Source organism: Centroberyx affinis, unplaced genomic scaffold, assembly GCF_046629955.1.
Source record: "Centroberyx affinis isolate AG114_WGS23_722 - 3 ecotype Tasmania unplaced genomic scaffold, CSIRO-AGI_Caff_v1 ptg002906l_1, whole genome shotgun sequence".
NCBI lineage: Eukaryota > Metazoa > Chordata > Actinopteri > Beryciformes > Berycidae > Centroberyx > Centroberyx affinis.
In genome coordinates this window covers 39,964-59,079 of record NW_027281030.1, presented here as the reverse complement: position 1 = coordinate 59,079, position 19,116 = coordinate 39,964, and the positions used below count along the sequence as shown (strand labels likewise).

Here is a 19,116-nt window from a genome sequence, read left to right as displayed (position 1 = left end):
TCCGGCTTTCATTTGGACCACTCAGCTCTCTCTATCCTTAGCAATGCTTCCTGCTTATTGGTAAAAGTGCCTTGATAATAGCTTATACTTCCTTGACCATCTCTTACATTATTTACTCCATCGAAAGTAAGAATCGAAAATGAAAGTATTGAAATACAGAGATAAAAATAGTAACTAGACTAGATGACTCTAGAGGTTGCAAATTCGAAATTGGCCTGTGATATAAAGTCAGTTTTTCCAGAAGCACAAATTATTATTATTATTGTTAGTTTTTATCTCAGCAGTCACAAATTGTGTGACACTGTGGTTCTCCTGACATTGTGTTTGTCCCTCTGTGGTCAGCAGATAGGAAGGCAGGTCAGAGCTGACCAGTGTGAGCTGCTGATCCTTCTGAAAACCACTAACCACTGAAGGTGAGATGGTCTAGAAACATTTATCCATGTACAGAGCCCTCCTAAATCCCACCACCACTTCAATCTGATATGGTTAAGTCCAGAATCTTTTTCAAATGCATTTGCTGTACATTTGCACTGTATATTCTTGTAAGCAATAACCTGTAGATCAAAAATAACCAAGTATTATTTCTACATTACTCTAGGTTTGGGTGAATTATTCTCCAATTTTTACAAGTGACACAAATATACACCAACTCCCTACAGCAAAATAATATACTTGACTGACTGTAAAGACTGTAAAGCCCATCTATGTTGCATCCTATCAGTCCTTGTATCAAGACCTCTGTCAATCGATTTGGGAATTTAGGAGCTGTCCTTTTATTTATATTTGCATTATGGATCAACTAAAGATTAAATGTTTTATGTTCATTTCTTTGGAACAAAGACATTTATTCACTCTGATTTTGATTAAGTCCGCTGTTGATACAAGAATGGATGTGGTGTGCCAATAATACATGGGTTTTAAATATTTATATATATAAATACTTAAATATATATTTAAGTATTTTGAAGAAAAATACTTGTAAAAAAATGTAAAAATATACCAGTGTACCTCTATTTTGTAGTACAATGGGATGTAGAAATTCAAGGCAGATTACCATGACCAAGTCCTACGTTTCAAGAATCAATGTGCATATATCCATAACTGATATATTCAAAAAGACCCCAGGGTGTTTAAATGAGCTCTGGAGGACTAGAGGGGGCAGAATCCAGGCTTTTATCAACCTGAGAGAGAGTTAATCCCCTGTGAGAGAATGACCCACACAAAACAGGAAGCAATTCATTCCTCTAATAGACTTTGCGCAGTACATCCTCTCATCTAATCTCTCCTTTAACAGATTGCAATCGCCATAATGAAAGAGCCGCGGAGAGACTCAAAGCACTAGTATACAGATGCACGTATCTACTCATGCATGCATTGTGCACAAAGCCGGGCACACACATAGACACGCTTGTACTCACACAAGCAGGCGCTCAAAACTGTGCATGCAGAAACATTAATACTAATAGGATCTCTCTTTGGCCAACTCTCATAGTGATGGCTCTCAAGCTGACAAGAAATTTCAATGGTGTAACAACTGCAATCAGCGAATAAATAGCACTGTCGGCTCCCATTGTATCACATCACAATGCTAGGAAAATAACCCCCTGTGGGCCTAAAGGGCTTTCAAAGTATCAAACTGGCCTGCATGACAACTGTTTTGGTTTGCTTGTTTGTTTCTCTGTTTGTTTGTTTGTTTGTTAAATACAGATACAGTGAAATAAAATTTCACAGTTCAGCGGGATTAGATTGTAGCACAGGCCTGTATGTTACAGAATCAATTATGCTAAGGCATGATACATCAAAATGAGAGAAATGTAATTTAAACTAATTAAATGAGTGAGGCGGCATGGTGGCTCAGTGATAAGCACTGTCATCAATACAAGAAGGACCTGGTTTGATCCATGCCCCTTCCTCTGTGGAGTGTGCATGTTGTTCCGAGTGCTCCGACTTCCTCCCACATTCAAAAGACATGCAAGTCGGGTAGATTGAGATAGAGACTGTAAATTGATTATAGGTATGAATGTCAGTGTCTGTCTATCTGTGTTAGCCTTGCAATGGACTGGCAACCTGTCCAGGGAGTTTCTCTGCCTCCTATAATGTGATAGGCACCCACCCCCGCAACACTGAAAAGGATTAAGCTGATGCAGAAAATGAATAGAGAACATTAAATAACAGCAAATGTACTAAGTCTGTTATTTTATGTATCTAAACCTGGAATTAATACTGTGAGTAACTACCAAGTATCCCTATACTGCAAGCCACAAAGAGGAATTTACTCATGTTTTTTTAATTCAAAATAATTCAGACTTGGACAATACAGTATGGAAACACATACACGCACACACACACACACGCACGCACACACACGCACACACACGCACACACACACACACACACACACACACACACACACACACACACACACACACACACACACACACACACACATTCGACCCTTGACATTGTGTGTCTGCCCCATCAAGTATCCAACCAGTCAAGTGCCCTTCAGATAGGTTTGGCAAACAGCACTAAAACTGCTCAACTTATTTATCCTTATTTGACACACTTTATTGATCACCAAGGGTGGGCCAGGTAGCGCAGTGTTTCCAGAGCAGATATCTTGCTCTAGGACACTTGGCAGGTATTGTTTGTTCAGACAGAGGATCAAACCCTGGCCATCCAGTGCAGAGACGGCCTCACTGATCACCAGGTCATGCCACTGCCCCGGGCCCCGCAATACAACCAATTACTGATGATAGTCGGGATAGGATGCAAATTTGTACAAGAGGGAACATTTTAAATTTCAAATTTATCTACACACAAATCCAGGATTTCTTGGGGCCGGTGGTGATCTGGGCCCCAGGGCATGTGTGTCGATTATACAAGGCATTCAACCACACACACACACACACACACACACACACACACACACACACACACACTGCTGGCACTTTATAGCATTTCCTGCAGACTATTCAGGGGCTCTAGTACTCATTTGCGCAACCAATAAAAGATTCCCAAGAACAGGAAAGGGCAAAAGTAGAGTGGAAAGAAGGTCTGGCAGGAAGAAAAGACTACAAAAAATCTAGGGAACAGTATAAGCGAAGCGAGGGGAGGGAAGGCGCCGAGGATTTGAGAATTATAGCTTCAATTTCCTGGGGATGCGTGGGTGTCGGGAACGGTGGGATCAGCCAGCGCTCTTCCCAAAGTAATGGGATTTATGTGCAGCACAGCGGTTTACAACCAGGTAACAAATGCCTCTCTCTTTCACTCTCACACTTTCTCCCTCCCTCTCTCTCCCTCTCTGTCAGTTTGTCACTTCTGTCTCAATATCTGTGTTTTTCCCCTCCCTCTGTCTCTCTCTCATTCTTCCCTTCTCTGCATTTGTCTCTCTATGACTTCTTTCCTGTCTTGCTGCATTACCTCTACCTGGAGTGCAGACCTGAATTAATGTGTGAAGAAAAGGCAGAGGGATACAGGGGAAGAAAGGCCCGAAATAAAGAGACAAAGGTGTAGGTAGAGGAGTGCGAGACAGCAAGAGCCTACAGGTGTGTGCTGTAGGTTTGTGTCTTGCACCCGGGAACATTAGCTGGCACTGCTTGGTCAGCCAATGAAGTGATGGGGCAGCAGGCTGGCCTAGAGGTGGGGATGGCGACTACTAACCAAAAAGTTGCTGTTGCTGTTCAAAGGTTTGATCCTCAGCACCAACTGCAGGGCATGTTCCAGATTTAGGTTCTATTACATCTACAGTGACCACCAACACAGACAAAATGGCCTTGAGCAAGGCAAGGAGATGAACCCCAAAGTATTCCAGGTGCGCTGCACTGTGGCCAACCTCATGCTCTGACCTCTCTATGTGTGCTATGCGTGGATATTTAGGAATGGCATGCGGTTTATGTTCAATTGCCTTGTGAAGATGGACAATAAAAAATCTAAATGAATATAAGAATAAAAGAGAGAAATACAGATATTAAAACAGTATGAGAAAGAGTGTTTTGAAAGAAGACAAAGAATACATAACTAGCAGAAAAGTATTAGTGTGTGTGTGTGTGTGTGTGTGTGTGTGTGTGTGTGTGTGTGTGTGTGTGTGTGTGTGTGTGTTTCTTGCCTCTGTGTTCATTCATCATGTGAAGTGTTTGTGTGCATGTGTTTATCTGTATCTGGATGCTTGTGTCCACACATTTACATGTGTACTTGTACATGTGCGCTTGTGTTTAGAAGTATCTATTGACTGAATTGAAAAGGCCTTGCAAGACAATAACTGCAGTTAAAAAATAATGTTTCAAACCACAATAGGATGAAAACAACTGTAGACAACTTCAACCTTGAGCAAAAATGCATTCTGACAGTCCAGGCACATGTATTCTCTGGAAATGGTGAAGTAGAATTAACAGACAGTTTGACTGGCAGACTAAAAACAATGGAAATCTTGATGACCCGCCAGTTTGTGGCCAGTATTTTTAGGACAGGCAGGCAGAAATGTGTCCTCACTAGCTAGAATTGGCACGTCGGTTGTCGGTAGCATAGAGTTTAGAGAAGTGGGCTTGTGACCAGACGGTTGCCAAGTCAAATCCCAGACCGGATGGGATAATCTGGGTGGGTACAATGAACAAGCTCCCCTCCTCGGTCCAGTGGAGCTGCTCAGTGCCCAACAGTAGTACAGAATAGCTGTACAGGGAAGCTCCTAGGTGTAAATGTGTGTAATTGTGTGAGTGAAGCGGAGCGTTGCTGAGAAGAGCTTGCGTGCTCAGTCAAACTTCCTTGGATAATTAAAGCAATAAATAATAGAACTGGACCGGTGCTAATGGAGAGAGTGCAGAGGTGGCAGTCGACCTGACTCGCTCAGCTAGTGCCCAAAATCCTTATAGCCCCCTCCAACGAGACAATGATCACTTTCAAACCAGCCTTACAAGCAAATAACAGGTTTACACGGCAAAGAAGGAGTAACAATGGCATGGCTGTACATCCCTGCGCTGAGACTCCTGATTTGAATGGATGTGAGACTGGTGGAGATAATCATACTGTATATTGCTGTTGAGATGGACTGTTTTCAGAGACTTAACTTTAACTTTTGTCCTTGCAGAAAATACATTTGTGTTAAAGTCTTGTTGGCTAAATAAATGAACTCAAGATTTGGAATAGAAACAACACAATGCAACAAGGGAGATGTTATTTAAGTATCCTAGGTGGGTAACAGTTTACAATAAGGGTACATTAATTAAGGGTTAGTTAATTATTAAGTAAATGCTTATTAAGCATTAACTAACCCTTATTAAGCATTAACTAACCCTTAACTTAGTGTACCCTTATTGTAAAATGTTACCCATATGGATAATAGATGAACAGATGATGATGTTGACCATGTGTAAGCTTTTACAGCTAGAAGGGACTGTTATTTCTCTCTCTCTCTTATTTCTCTCTCTCTCTCTCTCTCTCTCTCTCTCTCTCTCTCTCTCTCTCTCTCTCCCACATGCCCATTCACATGGATTACACCCTGACATAAAGCCGACCATACAAATGCCATACAATGTCCTACTACAGAGTTTCGCGAGAACTAAAGTACTGAGAATTACAGGGTTATTGAACAGATTGCCCGTTGCTCCTAAGCTCTTCACGGGGGAATTTGTACACAATAGGACTTTCCACCTATTGAGATAATAATATATACTACACACTTGTGCCAGTATCACATTACTGTAAAGGGACAGTCAGAGGTACAGTAATCGATAAAGGATTGAATCATCTCTCTTATCCTTCAGATTTACTGGCTAACTCAGTCTGCTCAAATGTTGTCAACAGCGTTAAATCACTGTGTGTGTGTGTGTGTGTGTGTGTGTGTATTATCTCCAACACAACTGTTGCCAAGAGTATTCAGGAAAGGAAAAATTTTACGTTTAAGATTTTGCAACAGTGTCACGTAGCAATGTTTAGTTTTCCCATGATCAACGTGTTATTCCATTTAAACCTACAATACGGAAAAAAAAAAATCACTGCAGCATTTGCAAATTATCACCTATTTTAACACATGGAGCAGTGTAATGAACAAGTTTCCTCTCATCAGAGGCACAGCACTATGAAACTGTCAGATGCCTCCTGAATATATAAATCACTTTCATTAATCCAGCAGTGAAGTCAGTTTCACAACTGCTTGCAGCGTGACAGTTAAGCACAGCCAGGTGTGCATGTTATCCCTTATTTTTATTATTGTTTTGTCTCTTGTAATACAGGGAGGAGCTCTCTCTCAATATACCATTATTCCATACAGTGGCTATAAATAACCATTTATTGTCCAAAAGCCTGGGTGGTTATCATTTTAAAATCACGGACAAAAGATTGTTTTCCAGGCTCATTAAATACGAGTGCTGTTGTCATGTGCAGGAGACCGACCACAAACCCGTTGTGGGTCTGATTAATAATTAACACTGTGGTACAAGAACTTTTTGGCTTCAAATTAATTCAAGACAACAGCATTATTTCCCTGAATTTCTGCCTTGCAGCAAAACTTGTCCTAACCAAAGTGACAGAATGGGCCTCCTGTGCTGCAGTGGATTTCAGACGTTTTCTCAAAGGGAAAGAGAAAAGGGAAAAAGTGACTGAAAGTAAATAATGTTGTTGGCTATTATGTAGGCTAATCTAGTCTCGACTCTATGTTTTTTCAGTCTACCTTACAATATACCGTAGGGTCTTACTATATGTGCATCCCCAAGATCAATGTTTGCAGCATGACCCAGCCTTTGAAAATACCTGCATTAAGGTTACAATGCAACATTCTCAGTAATATAGTGATTCTCTTGCTGCTACCATTCTGTATGCACTATAGTATCTTTTATATGCCTTGTATGTACATTTCGTCGTCTGTTTTTTTTTTTTTTTTACAAATAGTATGTGGGACAAGCCAAAGTCAAATTTCAATTACGGTGGAAGTCAATCTAATCTAATCTAATCTAATCTTTTGCTCCATCCCTCAACACATCCCGGTCTTCCCTATGCCCCGCCCCCTCACCCCCTCACCCCCCTCCATGCCACTTTAAATGGCATGACAAGCTGTGGAGCAATGCCCCATGTTCTTTTTATGAGGGGCAGGGGAAGAGGATTTGGCCGCTGTCGTCGGTTACCGGAGGGCAGAAGCCCCGTGCTCAAAACCCAGGCTGGGATTATGATATAAAAATCAATCAATCCCCTTGTCCTAGTGCGGTGAATCAGCGGTGATGCCGTGACCTAGTTGGATGAATCTAATCTACGCAGTGATTGACGCCACAGGGACAACAGGGGGCTCTGTGGAAAACAACAAAATACGCTCATTAGATGAATATTATAGAGGAGAGGATAAAAACAGTGTCTACCTTTTTTCTCTGGCTTTCTCTTTTTTTCTCAATCTATCTGTCTCTCCATCCATCTGCTTCTCTCTCTCTCCCTCCCTTTATCTCTCTCTCTGTTATTTGCATATCCTCCTGTGTGTGACTATGGTTACACTTGTCATGTCAACATGATTTTTGAGATCTGAGTCTAAAGATCAGATTAGGAGATCACCTCATCATATGTGTCCATACTTTGCCTGAAAATGGCTATTATGTGTCTGCTATGGCTGAATGACTTTTTCCCCACTCTCCATCTCCATCTCTTTATTTTGCTTGTATGCACATTGTGGCTGCATGGCGTTCAGACTACATGGAATTCCAATTGCAAAGCGAGCCTGACCAGTTCTAAACCTGGTCTTGAATATTCAATAGCAGTGTGAGTAAAATCCACTTTTTGTCACTTAATGCATCCTGGCAAGATCAGATGATAAAACTTGCACTGAACTGTCAAGTGTAACCATAGTCACAGTCTCTGCTTGTCTTTTTATCTGCCTGTCTTCTCTTTCGTTCTCTCCTTTCCTCTGTCTGTCTCGATCTCTCATCCTCTCTCTCATCCTCTCTCTCCCTATCCCTCCATCCCTCCCTCTTCCTCCCTCCATCCTCCACTGGGAGTGAGTCCTAAGGCTGTCCGTTCATCCCGTCAGCGGGCTCGGCCCTGGGGAACAGGTCGGGGAGTAGATAGAGACGCGCACACAAACAGCCAACCACATGCAGGCTCTCTCTATCCATCTCTCTCTCTCTCTCTCTCTCTCTGTTGTACCCTTTCTTCTTTCTTTCGTACACTTTCTTTCTTTCTTTCTTTCTTTCTTTCTTTCGTACACTTTCTTTCTTTCTTTCTTTCTTTCTTTCTAACTCACTCTCTCTCTCTCAGACACACACACACACAAACACAAACACACACATTAAGTAGTGTGTTTCTCTTCCCTCTGTGAGGCTGTGAGGTCCAGACAGATTGGCTGTCCAGGCATCTCTCGGAGCCCTGTCGCCAGCACCAGCCAGGGCATTGATTGGCCCACTGCGGTGTGTGTGTGTGTGTGTGTGTGTGTGTGTGTGTGTGTGTGTGTGCCTGTGTGTTGACTGAGCCCTGGGGAGAGTATTGATCTCAGCCACAGGAGTCCAGCAGAGGAGAGGAGGAAGCACACAGACGAAAGAGAAGAAGTAGGGTAAGAGAGAGTGAGGAAAACCTCTGACATGGCAGCATTAAAATCCTAATGCAAATAACAGAACCTGTGGATTCTGCTACTGACTGACACATGTGTATTTGTGACATTTTTACAACACAATGGTTTCTGGGTGAAGAAACATGTTATCAAAGTACATGGCAGGGTACTAGTGGTTAAAGAGACCATTCACTTGACCCCCGCAGCAGCCAATCCCTATCAAAGTGACTTGAGCAAGAAAATGAACCCCTACCTACACTCTGATCTTGTTCCTTCAAAGGGATAGGCAAACATTTTTACATCTAATTGTGTAATACTAAAGTACTGTGTGTAATACAGAAACTGAAGTGCTCAAATATATCAACAGAACCATGACACAATTGGAAATCTATCTGCATTAGGATTTTTAAGTGTATAAATGGGGCTGAAAGGTGAAAGTCTCCTCCTCCTCCTGCCTCCTTTCTTGTTTTTTTTCCTTTCACACTTTTTCTCTGTTTTCTCTCTATTAAAAAGGTTTCTCTTTCATCATAATCTGCTGTTTTGTATCTCTGGGCCTAACTGCTGTCTCGTCTAATTAATACATGTCTGGGAGCTGTATTCACCTGAGTTTAATTCATTAGAGGCATTCTGTTGTGCTTTCTGGGGCTTTTTACTTGGCCTTGTCCTTCTCTCACTTTGCTGTCTAATGAACTGTCTCCAGCTCCATTCATGCTCAGCCTTTCTGTCTGTCTGTCTGTCTGTCTGTCTGACCTTCCCTCTTTCATTGTCTGTCTGCACAGTCGGTCATCACTTTTTCATGCTTGGTCTTTCATAGAGTGGTCTCTGTCTGTTTCCCCACCTTCCCACTTTCACATGGACTTTTTTTCTTTGAGTTCTTTATCTGTCCGTCCTTTGCTCTTTTGGAGACTCCTGGGAAGATTTATCTCCTGTCTGAAAGAGGCCTTATTGCTCAATTGATAACCTCTCCTTCAATTCCGCCTCTGAAAGCAAAGACGTGAGAAATTGTGGCCTTCGGTATAAAAAAAAATAAACCTTTATATCTCTTTAGTCTTTAGTGACTGTCCAAATTGTGCAAGATGTCACACTGCGGTAACAAAATATCGTAAATATAAAGAATGTAAGATGTAAAGTTTTAAAAAAAGAATGTATAAAATTGAGGGTTTTTTAAGTTTTTTTTATGCTGTTTTGGAAGGAGTGCTCCCATTACAACCTAAAACTACCTACGCCACCACATACCTGATGACATGAACCGTCTTTTAGCTCACATTCATACATGGTCTTTTCATCACACTTTAATAATAATGAGAAACCAAACTCTTGAAACTTACTATGTAAGGAATGTGTACAGAAGTGTACTTCAATTAGATTGTTGATCAGTTTGATCCAGGGTCTTTCTCTGTAAAGTCCTTTAAGACATGCTTGTGATGAAGGGCTATAGAAATAAATGGACTTGCTCAAGGGCACATCGATGATAGTTGTTCATGGTAGTCATTTACTTTTCACACCCACCATTTCCCAGCCAGTCTGGGGCTTTGAACAACCAACGTTCTGGTCTCTAGCCGGCTTCTCTTACCTACAGCCTGCTGCCACCTCCATTCTGTCCAACGGATGTCACTACAAGCTTGCTGTTTCATGTCTTTAATGCTTATTTGTACAGACATTCTGACCCTGAAGAGGACAAGAGAGGAGAACAAATGCCCTGAAGCCCTGAATAAGCCTCTCCATTTAGCCCTTTCATCTTCAATTGGCTCTTGACCTATGTGGAAAACAAACTTAGTACTCTTTCCACGGTTATACTGCAGCTTTATAGGGATCAAAATAGAGCCAGAATTATAATTCTAAGTTTCTATAAATATAAATGGATACCAAGGGCCTATTGAGACCAACTCAAAGGAATACACTGACATTAGTAAAAGGAGCGAAAAAGAACTGAGAACTGACGGAAAATGGCTATAATAAATTACTTAATTGTCTTTTACCAGCTAGATTTACCAACATAAAACTGGCCTGGCTGGCATTTTGAAAATGAGGCAAAAAGGAGAGAGGGAAAAAAGAAACGCGCCTGGAAAAGAAGAGCAAAATACTGCAAGAGCATGTGGCCCTTGCTTTAGGGTGTATCAGTCCAACCATAACAAACCTGGCAGGGTTGTCGACGGCAACAACGTTGTCGAAAGTAACAGAGTTGCCAGGCGCTAGAGTGGAGATGGACAGAGCGGTGTAGACTGAATGGGAGATAACAGGGAGTGTGACAACTGAATTACAGCTGACGGCCCTGAGATGAGCTCTCAGCAAGAGAATAACAAGACAGATAGACAATGTAGCGCACTGAGAGTCAGACAGGAGGAGAGAGGGAAAGATGGAGAGAGATTCTGAGTGGAAAGTCAAAGGGCAGAGACAAAGGGACAAGGGAAGAGAGAGAGAGGAAAGACAGAGGGAGGGAGAAAGACAGAGAGAGAAAGAGAGAGAAAGAGAGGATGAAAGGGGAAAGGTCTTTCTTGCACAAGCAAAGAGGAGATGGAGGTATATCAGAGAGAGAGAGAGAGAGAGAGAGAGAGAGAATACAAGGTGTGTGGTATGTGTATGAGCGCGTGGACACTAGGCTCTCTTTCCTGTACGTGTGTGCGTGTGTGTGTTTGTGTGTGTGTGTGTGTGTGTGTGTGTGTGAGTGAGAGATTCTTAAGCCAAGCCAGATGAGGTGGGAGCATCAAACGGAGAGAAAGAGAGGAGGGAACATAAAGCAAGAAATCAAAATATAGGAGGGGAGAATGCATATGCATGTCTGTGCACACACATTTTATCGGTGTGTGTGTGTCTGTTTCTCTGTACATGAAAAACATTTAAAAGGCAATCAGCCAACTTACTGGTAGCATTGGTGAGCCTGAAGGTGACCGACTTATCCTCAATGTTACACACATTACGGACGGACACCTGACAGGTGTAGTTGGCAAAGTCCTTGGACCTCAGGTTCTTCAGCTTCAGCACCTTGGTCTCACCCTAGACAGGGCAATACACACACACACACACACACACACACACAGACACACACGTATGCCCAGATGTTAAAACACTTACCATATAGTATCTTATGGGAAATGTGGGGCAATTGGTTAATGTTTTGTTATTACATATAGATAAACATTTTAAGTCATATAATATATAATATCAATGAGAAATATGCTCAAAGTCCTCTATTTTGAGTCTTTTCTAAACTGGGTTGTGATCTTGGGTAAAAGTCACTTCAATTTTTGATGAGCCACAGTATGATAAATAGGGTCAAAGACACACTCAAATCAACACACACACACGTGTACACACACACACACACACACACACACACACACTGTGTTTGTCTATGTCTGACATGCCCTGATTATCAACTGAAGCAATGCGGCACGGGAGATCTGGGGAGTTATATGAATGATGAATTTCAAACGGCTTTCGCACGAGACCATCAGAGAAATGAAAATAATCTGATCTTCATTACAATAATATGACCTAAATCCATCTGTCCTCTCTCTGCCTATTCACAAGCCAGTTCTCTGTGCCTCTCTTTTATACATTAGTACACACTCTCTTGGACACACAGACGCAGTCACACATCTCTCTCAACACCACTGATGATACTCCAGATCAAGACTTCATATTTGATGTAACTGTCTGTCTGCTATGATAGGTGCTGGGCTAACAGCTCCTTTGTCGGCCTTGGGAGGAGCTGTGCTGCCTGGCTAATTGAACTCAGGGGGCACTGCTTTGTGGCTGGCTGATGCATTGATAAGTGGAGAAAAAAGGAACAATTGTGCCGATGCAAGGACTGTGGACTGAGGCTGGGAGATCTGGCTGAGCGACTGTTTAGTTGGTTGGTTGGTTGACTGGGTATGGGTTAGGGTGACTGGTGACTGTCTGGCTGTGTGACTGGCTGACTGGCTGCGTGACTGGCAGGATGGCTGACACACCGGCTGGCTAACTGACTGACTGTGTCACTAGAAATGGCTACTGACAGAGAGAGAGAGACAGATGAAATGAAAGAAAGATATAGAGAAAAAAGGAGAAAGATCATGGAACTCAAGAGGAAATAACGACCCATCTGTTTGAATGTGCGCATAGCTGTATCTATGCCTATGTGTATGCATAATCTATTTGTGTATACATTTCACATTTTAGGGTGTAGGCTGACACAGTCTTATTCAGAGAGAATTCCAATGTGTGCAGTAGTAGAATAAGCTTCAATTCCTTGTTTGTCAATGTTACAAGCGACCAACAGTAAGGAGTGCCAGGGTCAGGTCCGCTGCATCCTGACAATGTCCCTGTGACCGCAGGATGATCATGTAAGATAGAGGTGGTAGGGAAAGAAATTTTAAAAAAGATAAGAGCCAGGCAGAGAGGTAGAAGGAAAGAACGATTCCTTTCAAGATAAGAGTAACAATTACAGTGAGTAGAGGAGGAAGGCATGGGAGAGGGAATATGATTTGGTGAGGAGAGCCTCTTGTGAGGCACTTCTCCAGGAGAAGAGTGTTGAGAAAGTGGGAAGTGACTGCATGTCTGCCTGTGCGTCGGCACTGCGTGTTTGTGTTGCACCTGTGTGTAGAGCGGCTCGTAGATGTCCACTCCGTTGTCCTTGCTCTGTTCGATGGCCGTGTTCTCGCGTTTCCAGATGAAGCGGGCGGGCGGGTTGGAGTTGACGGTGCAGCGCAGGAACACCGTCTTCTCCTGGTAGTAACTGCCACGCACATCGCTGATGGTCTGGTGCACCGTCAGCACCGGTTTGTCCAGGTCTGCAAAATGCAAAGAAAAAACAGAAGAGACTCAGAAATTGCTGCTGGGGGAAGAATATTGGTTATTACACTCAAGAAGCTAGTTCATTAAGGCCTCAGAATGAATTGTGGCAATGCACGCACACAATGCACGTACACAGAGAAAACCACACAGGGTGCAGTTTTATTAAAAGCACAAATTCTTCAGAGTATGTGTGGTTAAAGCTAGCTGGTGGATAGTTGACTTTTTTGGGCACAGATGTAGGCAATATTATCTATGGCAGGGATGGGGTTTGGCGAGCGCAAATGTCCAAACAATCTGTCTGTGTTTTGGCGTTCCCCCCTCTCGCTGTGGCTCTCACACACATCCTAGATTCTCTTCTTTTTCCTGGCATTTTTTATCCCATTCCCCCACTTCCCTCGTTCCCCTCTGTCGTTTCCTCCATGGGAGTGTCATCTCCCTTTCCTCCAGTGGATAGGATTTCAGCTGCTGTCACGAGCATGGAGGCTGCTCTCCCCTGCTTTCTGCCATCTCTCCAAAACTCACTGTCATTTTCACTCCTCATCACCGTCCCTCCCTCTCTATCCCTTCCTCCTCGCTCCTTCCCTCCATCTCTTAGAGGGCAGAGTTGTGTGTGTGTGCGTGTGTGTGTGTGTAATCCCGATTCTTTGCCGCCTAATTGGAACATTGAGGACTTCAAACCATCACGGGGACAATTTCTGCCAAGCCCAAGGCAGCACCTCTCCTCTTCTCTCCTTTTCTCTGACCTGCCACCCCACTCCTCTCCTTCCATCTGCCCTCCTCTCTTCTGTCCTATGTTCCTCTCTTCTCTCCCATCTCACCTGCTGTACTCTTATCGGGGAAGGCTTGGTGTGTGACATAGAAAAGAGGAGAGATGGGAGTGTAGCTAATATGTTACTTGACATCATCAGATGTGAGCGTGGCAGGGCCCCATGTTTTGGAGGAAGCAGAGTTGCATTTGTATTGGTTGGTGTTGCATCGGTGCGTCTTCCTCTTCCCACTTGTGAATGTTACAATTGAGAAAAACAATAGGCCTCATTCACAAACAGTGCGTACACACAAATCTGTGCTTAAACCGTGTGTACGAACATTTTACGCACAAATCCGGGATTCATCAATATTGTCTTACCTGAATTTGTCCGTACTCCAAACAAATTTAGAACTACCTCAGACCATGCGTATGCACAAATGATGAAGGCCCGGCTGTCTTAGAAAATGTAAACACACACCTTTTAACTAAATGCATAGCATATTAAAACCACAATCATTTAAAAAAGGCTTTAATAGACAACAATATTTAAAACCGTTAATTTAGTAATGCATTGGCCAAATGTATTAAATAACCATGAAATTGATGCCCTTTCATCCTCATCAATTATTGTCATAATTGAAATATTCAACTATAAAAACTGAGTGTCTCAGTCCTAGCTTACAATGGAGTATATGAGAATGTTCATATTGAAATGTAACAGTTTTAATTTTCATTGTTTTTATTGATTTGGCCTATAATGATTGGCTACTCCCACCAATTTCTAGTGCCATGAAATTGCGCATATGTAGCCAATGTTAATTGGTAGCCAACTGGTTAATTGGTAGCCTATTAAAAGGCATGCAGGGTATATAAAAGATTCCGATTTACCTCCAAGCAAGTGTTAAGATGGCATATGTAGCCTTGCTGGAAGATATTGCAGCCCAAGCCTCATTTTTTTTACCATCGTCACTCCCGAGGAAATACTTTGCAAAAGTGTGCCTTTTCTGGCTTTCACTTCGGACACGATTGTTTAAATTTCTTCAGTCGTGAAATTCTTTTGCTTTTTTGCTTTAGGGGCCATGCTTCTCTCTTACAACAACTTCACCGCTTTCTCCATGATACACCTCTAGGCAAACGTTACATAGAGAAATGGGGGTGTGGCAGTATACTGATTGCAAATAGCGGGCACGTGCCTGTCAATTTAGAATGATTCTGATTCACTAACATACGCTCAGTGGTAGGAACAAAATTGGCCGGTGCGCACGTCATGAATCCGACGGTAATTTTGTGTGCACACTTATTTTGTGCGCAAAGTAGTAACATTTCTACCCACATATTAGTGAATGAGGCCTAAAGTGTGGATAAATGTTGTGCTTGTTTTGCTGTTGAAAAGGGCACAGTTGTCTCCAACACACACACACACACACACACACCTAGACCTACATCAAAGTGTCTGCAGTCTCAGCATCGGAGCACTTTTGTGGTTTGAAGGTTAGAGCTCCAGGCTTGTGTCCCACTATTCTGTTTGATTGTTGCCTATACACGCAGACTGGCACACAAACACACAGAGGCAGCATGAACTAAGTCATTTCACATGGAGAAGTGACACCAACAACAAACTGGCAACCACATGAGAGCAGTATTCTTCAGACTCTTGGTTCAGAAAACAAAGGTGAGCCATGGCAAGATTTACCAATCTACAAGATGTGATATACAGTAAGTGTTTCTCATGCTGTTAAACTGGTCACAGTGCCTACGCAGAAATCGAGCCTGGATGTCAGAAGACAGAGGGGTGAGTCAGAGTGAGTGTGTCACTGAGGCTATCAATTGGGCACTTCTGTCTCATTAATTTAGCCCAACAATTCTGGTTCTGGTTTCCCGAAATTATTCTGGACAAACAAGGTTTTTACACTTATTGAAGGGTTTTGACTACATATTTCTAATTGTTTCAGTATTCTGACTCTGTATGTTGCCATACCATTGAAAAAAGTAAGGAAAGCTGAATATACTATAGCTGGCTAGTTAGACAAGCAGACAAAAAAACGGAGCATACCCTGCAATGCCCTACAAAATTGGTTTTCAGGAAGAATAGGGCAGAAGAAAAGGTTTGAAAACCACTGAAGTCAGAAAATGAAGACGGAAAATGTCCCAGTTGGAGTGTTATGCTATCACAGTGGCAGAATAAAGCTCCCTTATTCAATGCTATGTTTATGAAAAAGGTGTTAGTTTTACCATGGGGGCTTCTTAAAATGATAACCCATACTGCTTCCTGCCTTGATCATGCATTTTATATTCTATGTCATTCAAATTCCTTACATTGGTTGCCATGGTATAAGTCTTCCATTATGGATCTATTCTGGGTCTATTGTGAATTAGTTTATACCTTCACCTATGTTTTTTGAAGGGTGGAAAGTAGCACAGAATCTGAACAGTCACAATTTGTGAAAAAATCTGAACTACATTTTGAAACATTCTCAATATGAAAAGTACAATGACGGAGCTGCTGACTCTCATGCTGTGGGCTAGTTTTATATTTTACTACGAGGATAGAGGATGCCATAGAAACTGTATATTGTTTCCCATTATTCTCCATTAGACAACTCTGTTCTCTCTGAAGCGTTCACCTGTTTTCATTCTTTTATCTCCCTGTGAACACTCTCATTTATAAAAAAAAAAGACAGCCCACAGCTTGGGACAAAAGGCCCAGCAGGAAGCCGGACAGCAGATCTCAAGTGAAGTACCTCCAATCTGTCTGTCAGGCTATGCCAGCAACAGGCCCTCCAACCTGGGCAGCCATCAAAGGCAGCCTCCCCTGTCTTGGTTCTACCAGGTGTGTGTGTATGTATGAGATACTGTGAGAGAGAAAGTATGTGTACATGCATACTTGGAATGGAGTATACGTGTGTGTGTGTGTGTGTGTGTGTGTGTGTGTGTGTGTGTGTGCGTGTGTGTGTGTGTTCGTGCCTGATCAGTGGAGGTTTTCTATGTGATCTTAATAGACCCCAGCACTTGCAGCACAAGGGGAATCCAGGTTGACCAGGTTGACATGCTGAGTAACTGTGTGTGTGTGTGTGTGTGTGTGTGTGTGTGTGTGTGAGAGAGAGACTGTCTGCTGTCATTCTGTCTGTTCCTTCCCACTCCACAGTTAAATGCAGAGAAAGTGAAAGTGAGATTGACACAGAGAGACCAGAGCCATGCAGGTAGTTTCTCACAAGAATATTAAGTAGCTGTAAATGGGCCGATACTGTACAGTCACTCAGATGCCCACGTTTTTGCAGAGTGTTCCACTTGTGCTTCAATTTGCTTTTTGCTCTATACATCCTGTATGGTCTATCACAAAACTCTGACAGAGAGTTTAAGAGTTTTTCCATTGCATAAGTACCATGTTGTACCCACATTAGACCTACTGTGTGTGACACTGTACTGGCACACTTTGGTTTTGCATTGGAATGCTGAGCAGATATCGCTTGCATGTCATCAAAACACAAAAACATACTCTGCCAGTATATGAGCATTGTATGGTGCATTACACTTGTGCAATGGAAAAACCTTACATTTCTTTTATCCTGAAACCAACTTTTAAAAAACCCATCTGTGACTATCCACCGATTCACCCTTAACATAGCTGGACCAGAAGCAATCTCTTAGTTTCAGGACTTTGCATTCACTAAATAAATTGAATCCTTACTTTCAAAATGCCTTTACTGAGGTAATGGGTGTGACAATGACAACACTTTCACAGCAATACATCCACAGTAGCGTTTCCACATGGAAAATTTGCTGATAAGTTTTCATAAGCCAGGCTCCCAGGGGGAGTCTAAATTTACACAATTTAGGCCCTTAAGTAAATAGAGACACAAGATGAAACTGCAAGTGAACAGAAATACAATATGAAACTTTAATGAAGCTTCTGATTTCCCCAAAGTCCTGCCTTTGCACACTGCTTGGATCAATTCCCCTGCACTGCTATTGTTAGCCACATCTTTGTAATGTACATCTACATTTCCAAATTTCCAGTCATTTAGGCGGTCTGGCATTGCTTCCCGCTTAGACACCAGACAATTGTGCTGGCAGCAAAACATTTTGTTTCTCCTTTAAAACATGATAGTTTGGACAAAAGCATGTGGATAAAGCTCAGCATCACATTGCCCAATGCCTTGTTCAGTTCAATTACCGTTAAATTAAATCAGAACAGTGATGGGAAAAAATGATGGAAATGCATTTATGGATGGCAACACCAAACTGAATAATTAATGAAACAGTAGATAAAAAAACAACAACTAAAACATCAAATACTTTTAACAACTCATGACAGCAAATGGGAAATAGTCTTATTTGACCCTCCAGAAATCATTTTCTAAAGTATCTTGGTAGTCTATATCCCAACATAAACCCAGTGGCCAGAAACCTAGGAGTGGTTTTTGACAGTGACTTGACTTTTAAAGAACAGGTAAAGAGAGTATTGCAGTTGTGTTTTCTACAATTGAGAAATAAACTTAAAAAAAAAACAAAAAAAACAACAACTATTGTTTAGACCACTGCAACTCCCTCTGTTTCTGCCTCTCAAAAGTCACTCTCACGTATCAAAAGTCACTCTCAAAAGTCTGAATGCAGCGGCGAGGATTTTAACTGGTGCCAAACAAAAAGACAATATAACCCCAATTTCAGTATCTCTCCACTGGTTAACAGTTAGACAGAATTGATTTTTAATCTAATGTATAAAGTGCAGGTAGGTCTGGCCACTAGCTACACTGCAGACCTCTTAGTTCCCTATGAACATGAGCAGAGTAAGACTCTTCTGACTGTTCCCCAGTCTATACTCCAGACTAAAGTTGATGGTGTTTTTTTGCCATCAGGGCACCTAAACTGTGGGACGTCCTGCCCGAAGGCTAGCTAATTGTATTTTTATGTTGTTGTTGTTGTTGTTTTTTATCTCATTTAATTTTACCAATGTATTTATTCTTCTTGTAACCTATTCTCTCCTGACTGTGTTTCCTATTTTATCTTATGTCTTTTACTTTTCTTGTTTTTCTGGCTTCCTGTAAAGCATTTTGTAAAAACTCTCTGCTATTAT

At 42.1% G+C, this 19,116-nt stretch overlaps 1 protein-coding gene across 1 annotated transcript in view; it reads right to left on the bottom strand.

The window, feature by feature from the left end:
* LOC139658437 (MAM domain-containing glycosylphosphatidylinositol anchor protein 1) overlaps positions 1–19,116 on the bottom strand; it is a gene marked incomplete at its 3' end in the record, with an annotated part of 55,314 nt that overhangs the window by 34,168 nt on the left and 2,030 nt on the right. The window contains exons 3-4 of the mRNA XM_071536569.1: positions 13,094–13,320; positions 11,380–11,512 (exon numbers count right to left, since the gene is read on the bottom strand). Of these exons, the coding sequence (XP_071392670.1) occupies positions 11,380–11,512; positions 13,094–13,320 (360 nt within the window). The remainder of the gene's footprint in view (positions 1–11,379; positions 11,513–13,093; positions 13,321–19,116) is intronic.